Source organism: Vicia villosa, linkage group LG3 (genome assembly GCF_029867415.1).
Source record: "Vicia villosa cultivar HV-30 ecotype Madison, WI linkage group LG3, Vvil1.0, whole genome shotgun sequence".
Taxonomy (NCBI): Eukaryota; Viridiplantae; Streptophyta; class Magnoliopsida; order Fabales; family Fabaceae; genus Vicia; species Vicia villosa.
Genome location: NC_081182.1, coordinates 25442829 through 25450797, shown reverse-complemented (window position 1 = coordinate 25450797; position 7969 = coordinate 25442829). Strand labels below are relative to the sequence as shown.

The 7969-nt window shown below is 34.9% G+C and overlaps 1 protein-coding gene across 1 annotated transcript; it reads right to left on the bottom strand.

The window, feature by feature from the left end:
- Positions 1-2696: 2696 nt before the first annotated feature.
- Positions 2697-7040, bottom strand: LOC131660710 (eukaryotic translation initiation factor 3 subunit B-like). Its single transcript, XM_058930005.1, has 12 exons — positions 6874-7040; positions 6495-6672; positions 6162-6399; positions 5911-6057; positions 5371-5499; positions 5129-5257; positions 4958-5041; positions 4758-4882; positions 4473-4671; positions 3818-4350; positions 3573-3681; positions 2697-3358 (listed from the first exon to the last, which is right to left on the bottom strand). The coding sequence occupies exons 2-12, from the start codon at positions 6614-6616 to the stop codon at positions 3014-3016; spliced, it is 2160 nt and encodes a 719-aa protein (XP_058785988.1). The 5' UTR covers positions 6617-6672; positions 6874-7040; the 3' UTR covers positions 2697-3013.
- Between the last annotated feature and the right edge of the window lie 929 nt (positions 7041-7969).

Below are 7969 nucleotides of genomic sequence, written 5' to 3'. Positions count from 1 at the left end.
GGGCTCGGCAATGAGTCGTATAGATAGATTTCTAATTTCGGAAGAGTGGTGTATATCGTGGCCTTTAAGTTCTCAATGGGCATTAGACAAAGAACTCTGAGATCATCGACCAATTCTATTGTGTGACGCAACTCAAAAGTGGGGACCGAAACCGTTCAGTATGTTAAATTGTTGGAAGAAGGTTGCGGTGTATCATTATTTTGTTAAGGAGCACTAGCAGGGCATGAATGTAGAAGGTTGGGGCATGTTTGTGTTAAAGGAGAAATTAAAAATGATAAAGGGCAAATTAAAGGAGTGGCACAAGTCTCACACCCAAAATCTAGAAGGAAAAATTAAAGATGAAAAAGAAGTGATAAATAAGTGGGAACTAAAAGTGGAATCAACAGATCTAACGATTGAGGAAAGGAACAAAAAAAGAGAAGCTTTAGCATAATTATACAGATTGTCAAATTTGAATTGTAGCATTCAAAGTCAAAGATCACGAGTAAGATGGTTGAAAGCAGGCGATGAAAACTCCAAATATTTTCATGGTTGTATTAATAGAAGAAGGAAAGACAACGAAATTGTGTCAATAGAAGTCAATGGTAGTGTGATGAAAGATGCAGGGGAAGTAAAAAATGCATTCACAATCATTTCTGAAACTTGTTTGAGGGAAGGAAGGAGAGACCTATTCCAGCCAATATAGATTTCAAACAAGTGGATGATATGGACAATGAATTATTGGTGAAAGAGTTCTCAGAAACAGAAGTTTGGAACGCAATTCAGGAATGTGATAGCTCGAAAAGCTGGTTTTATAAAAGAATTTTGGGAGATCATTAAAGGTGACGTTATGAGGATGATGACAGAATTCCACTCTAATGGAAGATTTGTAAATGGAGCAAATTGTTCTTTTTTGGTTCTCATACCAAATAAAAAGAATCCTTCAAAGTTGTCTTAGTATAGACCAATTGCATTGGTAGGATGCATATACAAGGGGATAGACAAGGTTCTGGCAAACAGAATGAAAAAAGTGATTAACAACATCATTTCTGAGACTCAATCAACTTTTATAACGAGCATGCAGATTACGGACGGGATTCTTGTTGCAAACGAAATTTTGGATGAGGCCAAGAGAAATTAGAAAGAAGTGTTCCTTTTTAAGATGCACTTCTAAAAGGCGTATGATTCTGTTGATTGGAACTTCTTAGAGTATGTGTTGGACAAAATGGGCTTTCAAGAAAAATGGAAAAGATGGATCAGGGAGTGTATAAGCTCGTCCTCAATTTCGGTGCTAGTTAACGGAAGCCCCACGAAAGAGTTCAAGATGGGGCGTGGGCTTCGACAAGGAGATCCACTTTCCCCATTCTTATTCTTAGTATGGGCAGAAGGCTTCAATGTATTGATGAAAAAGACAATTGAATTAAGGATATTCTCAAGATACAAATTTGAGGGAAGTGATGATAGATTTTCACACTTGTAAAATGCAGACGATACATTGATCATAAGTGAAAAAAGGTGGACCAACATCCGGACTATTAAGGCAATGTTACTTCTGTTTGAATCAATGTTTGGCTTAAAAGTAAATTTCCAAAAGAGCTCGATTGTTGAGATAAACATATCTCAATTCTGGATAGAAGAGGTTGCCAGCATCTTAAATTGCACAATTGGATCGCTGCCTTTTATTTACCTCGATTTACCAATAGGGGCAGATCCAAATCGGAAGGACACTTGGGCCCAGGTGATAAGAACGGTAAAAGCTAGGCTGTCTAAATGGAAGAACAAACACTTATCCATTGGTGGTCGGATCGTAATCTTAAAATCAGTTTTGTATGCATTACTGATTTACTTTCTCTCTTTCTTCAAGGCTCCGACATCTATTGTATCTAATTTAGAATCTTTATTCAAACAGTTTCTTTGAGGGGGTGTGAGGAAAAGAGAAAAATTAATTGGGTTAAATGGGACAAAGTTGTAGACCAATAGAGGATTGGGGGCTAGGTGTTAAAAAAAAAGCATTGGCTGAAAAATGAAAATGGAAAGTAACAGTAAAAAAAAAAGGTATTTGGTACTCTGCGTTGTTAAACAGATATGGCCATATGGGGCGAATAGGGCAGAGTTAATGTATGAAGACTATGTTTCATCAAGGTGGTGGAAGGACATAAGACAATTAGACTTGGAAGGAGTTGAGAACAAGAGTGATTATTCGGTAAAAAAAGTGTATAAGGGCTTATTGTCAGAGGATCCACCATCGGTAGAGCACCATTGGTCAAAAGTTTGGAATAAGGCGGTTCACCTAAAAATATCTAGTTTTGTGTGGAAATTGTTCCATAATAGAATACCTACTAGGGATAATTTAGTTAAAAAGGGAGTGTTAGATCAAAGGAATGTTGTGTGTAGGAGAGTGCGGGAAGGAAGAGACGACTCCTCACATTTTCTTTGAGTGTGTTCTATTTCTGCAGGATCTGCAAATGAATAGGAGTGATACCGCTAAGGGACACCAGAGATTCGGACTGTCAACAAAACATTACCACTCCCAAAAAAATGAGTGATAATTACCAACTGTTGTTCAAACTTAAAACTTTAAAATCAGGTTTGGGACACTGGTCCAATTTTCCCCATAGCTTACGGGTTTTTTAATTGTTGCCCAGACAGGTGTGGTGGTTAACAATAACTTTTGCACAATACAAAAGAAAACAAATGGAAAATAATTGGAAGTGAAATAAAATTGACAGTCCAATATAGCATTGACCTCCTTGAATACAATAATAGTATTAAAACAAATTTCTTCATGCATTAGAAAGTGCTAAGATGGCATGGTATAAGTTAACAGACTTGTGTCTGAAAAAAGGTACAAAAATTGTCTATCACGTTCAATTTTATGAAGAAAAAGGGAATCCGGTTCTAAAAAAGGAATGGAAAAACTACAAAATTGGGTCTACAAAGATGAACACAGAGACACTGCCCAACTAGCTACAACGCCTGGTCAAATAAATAAAATGGTTTAATACCACCAACTTCAGCTACATACCGCATTACATCACTCCTGACCATACTCAAACTGAATGATCTCTTTGGTAACATCAACTACCTCCTCAACTTCAATGTCCTTTGCCTCGTATTCCTCTTCCTCGTCACTAGCTTCTCCGTCCCTCAGATGCATCCTCTCTAACCTCTCTTCTTCATGCATCAGCTTCCACTCATTGACCCACTTGTCCCAATCTTCTTTCAAGACCTTACGCCTCTCGCGCTCCTGCTCACTCAGCAACAACGAAACATCTTGATCTTCTGCTTCATATTTCTTACTATACTTCTTCAAGTTCTTTGCAATCTCTTCCTCTTTCTCGGGAGTCAAGAAGGGTGGTGGCCTTGGTCTCCATAAGAACTATAATTTGAAAGGTAAAAAAAAACATGAGATTGGTTAGTATGAAGAGAAAAGGCAGTAGAACAAATTATACTTTTAAACATCAATTTACTAATGGAAAATTACCATGTCCAAAACTAAAACCATTTAAACATTGTTCATAAAACAAATAATTCTTTGATCGATTGTAATACACAGACAAGCAATGCTTAAGTACAAATGATATTATAGTTACCTGAAAGAAGTGATCCTTCAATATCCGATAAAGATGTTTGCCATTGAAAGACCATATATTGAATCCATTTTCCATTTCATGAACCGAAGTCACAGCAGTTGCAACATACCTTACGATCAGTAAAAAAACAAAAGGTCAAACATTTAAGTGCTAGGATAATTATAATTAACTGGTTTTGCACAAATCTATCCATGATCTGCTGCATTAGTCAGCAATATCATCATTTGTATGGATAAACAATATACCTTCCAGTTGGATCCCATTCAACGTCGGTTGCCATAAAATGATCAGTAGTAGCCATGGTTTCAAGTTCATCAACGTTGTAAAACTCCAACAGTCCGTTGAAGCCTTTCAACCCTGCTAATACAATGAAGCGGCCTGCAGGAGACCAAAATAAAGCATTTGCCTGCTTTCCTTTCAGAGTAGTGAGCTTTGAAACACGGCCAGTGTTCTGAGCAGTCCGCATAGAATAGATACTAATATCAGGCTTAGGGTTGTCGCCGTGAATAACGGCAAACCTATGTCCCTTTGGCTCCCAAGCAAATGCAATGATCTTATCATTCTTATTCTCAAGCTCTAGAACTTCAATCGGTATGTCACGTTCCTTAATACGGAAAAGCTCAAAGCCAGTGTAAGTACTTTTCTTTGTCTTGGTATATCGGTCCACATTAACAGCAAGGTAATCCCCATTGCTCTGCCAGTACATCTTGCAGTCACTGACGCTAAAAAGGTTTTTCTGTCTGAGTTCTTCTTTGCTGGGGATTGAAACAAGACTTACCTACAAAATCGTTAAAGAACATAAATTTAGTTAATATAAAAATACAACTATTTAGTATAAAACTATTGAGTAGAAGAAAAACCCATGACATGACCATTAAGCCAAGGATAACAAAACTTTACCCTGGCAGGCTGGTTCCCACCTCCCGTCTCGGGAACAAACAGTGAAATGATTGGATCAGTTGGTGACCAGCTGAAATCCATTATATTTTCAACTTTTAAGGATTTTTTGTCAACGAGAGAAAATGTTTCTGCCTCGTATACTGAAAGTACATTCTTCCCCATCCTTGCAAAGTACTTATCTTCCCTTCCACCACTCCATCTGCAAAGCCAATAAAACAAATTCATCACTAAATAAGGACAGTGAAAAATGCTAAAATATTTAAGCTAGATAGGTAGAGATCGTACTTGAAAACAGGCCAAGACACTCCAGTGACACCCCCGGTACCTCCGATGGCGAAATCATCAGCACTACCCTTAAAATCTCTCATCACTTTACCAGTTCTCACATCAAATATATTTATTATAACCCTCTAGAGGAAGAAAGTTGATGTCAGATACAATGTCACAAAAAACTCAAAAGAAACAGCAAAAGAGAGGACACTTACATTAGCATCCCGGGGATTGCTTGGTTCATGACTGCTATAAGTTACCAAATACTTCTCACCAGGTGAAAAATCAATTAGCTTCACCTGTTATTTATATTATTATTAACATAAATTAATGTAAATAAAACAATACATAGTATAAACAACATAATGAAAAGCTCAAAAAAAGACCTGGGGATGAGCGTAACGCATGAGACGATTGAAGGTTGTAGCACCTCCCCAGACTGCTGCCCCCTGACGGTGAACTGTTGCCAAGTATGTGCCCAGAGGAGACCATTGTACAAAACTCTCAGTCCAAAACTGTAATTCAAAAATATATATATGAACATTGTACAGGGATGAAGAGATTGATAATCAAAGGGCATTGATAAATATCAAATAATACAAAACATTGGAATATGATGTCCACTTACTGCACGTTTATAAACAGGATCTGGCTTTAAATGCCTAGCATCATTCCACAAAACCTCCGTATCTGAACTAGCACGAATCACAAACTGATCTCGGGCCTTAGCATCAGTTAGCCATTGTTGGAGATTTTCCTGTGAGAGAAATGAAGGCCATAGATAATCAGTACTGATAAAATGCTAGTAGATCTCCTGGCAAAGATGTCAGAAATCATGACACAAGTAAACCAATCATAGGTGGAATTCAACTAGGAGTGGAGTCCATTAAAAAACATGCAATTACCTTCATTTAATTACTATCAAAACAAAAGAAAAACAGAACCAAGTTGTAAGCAAGGTGGTGACAATATATTTTGGGTAAAAAAATTTAACAAATAGCCTCCAATAATCCTAATATTATAGTATCAAACTGTAGTAACTGTCTCCCAAAACTAAACTAAACTAATCATATAACTACATCATAACAATAAATTTAAGAAAGCAAAAACTAAAGCAAAACAACAAATGATACAAAGATGTAAAAAAATGTAATTCTATAATCATTACCCCTGGGGCATATTCCTTTCTCGGAGGAGGAGCCCACTCATCCGGCACTCTCATAAACCGGTCAAAATCATCAAACATACTAACAGTAAATATGTGAGAACGATCCAACTTGTATCCCTGGGCCTTCTCTTTCGCAAGCTCAGCTTCCTAAAATAACCATCCAAATTAACACCACGTCGAATTAAATCAGAACAATCTCCATCCAATATAACCAAAACATTTTATTTAACCTAAAAAAAAGTGGCCTTTACCTGAGGAGTATTGTACTCAATGAAGCAGTAACCAACTGTCTTTTCAGTGACAGGATCAACAGGCATCCAGAAGCCATCATCCTTAATAACACCCATCTGATTAAAAATCTTCCTAATAACACCTTCAAGCTTTGCAAATTTCTCTTTGGTAACAACAGGAGTATTATCCACTACTATAATGTTGCCAAAACCAGTATCAAACTCAAGATTCTCCTCTTGAAAAACCTCTTCATCATCACTACATCGCACACCACAAACATTAGAATCAGTAATTTAACATTGCTTCCTAGGGTTTAATTTACAAAAAAGAGAGAAGTAAATAAATATATATACCTCAATATGCCACAGTCTTCACCGTGTGGGAGATGAATGGAATCGAGATCAATAGTAGATAAATCAATTCCGAGAGACGCCGCTTTGTCTTCAATCTCTTTCATTACTAAAACATCCGCCATGATTGCGGTGGCAAGTATATTATCGTTGAACTAAATTTCTTACACTGATTAAAAACCTAAACACGAGAGATATAAGAATGAGAATCGAATAGAAATAACAACAGATACACATACATCGGTACAGATCTGTAGAAAATATACGATAATAAATTGATTGATTGAAACAATAATAAATTGATGCGGCAAATTGCGATGCGCGTATTGAGGAGTGGAAGGAAAATGGTAATGAAAGAAAATGGAGTTATTGAGATACTCACAGTTTGCGGCGGTTTCGTTCATACGGTGATGGAGGCTCCGCGTGCAATTTCCGACGAGCTTTTGGTTTTCACGGCGAAAGGAGATGAGTGGGAGAAAGCGTGAAACGGCAGTAGCTGATAAGTTTCGTTGTTTTAGGGTTTTGAAGATTCTTAAAAGAGAAACTGGATTGGGCTTGTCTTTTTTTATTTTAAATATTCCGATTTTAATTGTTGTAATCACAAAAATAATGAAAATAAATAAGTGTGGATTTGATTTGCTAAAAGAAACAAGCGATTAGACAAGACAGCATACTCTGTTATGCAAAAATATATAAGAAGGGACGTGACAAAAATATAAATTTGTGTTTCTTGGTAAATTATGGGATAATTTTTTTTGTCTCAAACACATATTATTAAAAAAAAATTAAATATTACTTTTAATATTTTTAATTAATATTTTAATGTATAAATATAATATTAATATTTTATTTTATTTATTATAAAAAATATTATAATAAAATTGTAATATTTTTGTTTGATGCATACATTTATCGAATAAACTAGAGTAAACAAGATTTTATTTTCATAGTGTTTCCTTATTTAATATTTTGATTTATGAATATAAATATTTTATACATTAATAAAAATTATTATGGTAAAAGTTATATTATACGATACATAGATATATTAAATAAAATAGATAAAAAATTGTTAAGTGCGTCGATTATCAAACACGATATAATATAAAAAATAACACGATATAATATAAAAAATTATTCTGTTCTGCTGTTATATACTGTCTATAATTTTTTTTGGAAATCAAACACACCTAAAATCTTTTTATAATAAAAAAAAGTTAATGAATGCTAATATATACAGTACGCTATATATTTTGTTATCACAAAAAGTATAAAATTGATATTAATCTTAGTTTCGTGGGAGAATATGCACAGATAATTTTATCTTAAGATGGATTTTATCTTAAAATATATAAGATTAAAATAATTAGTTGTTTATTTATTTTTTAAAATTAAATTAGATTTTGAATTTTTTTTTTGTTAAAATGTAAATTTTATCTACTAGTCGTATTAAGTCATAATAATATAGTAAGATAAAA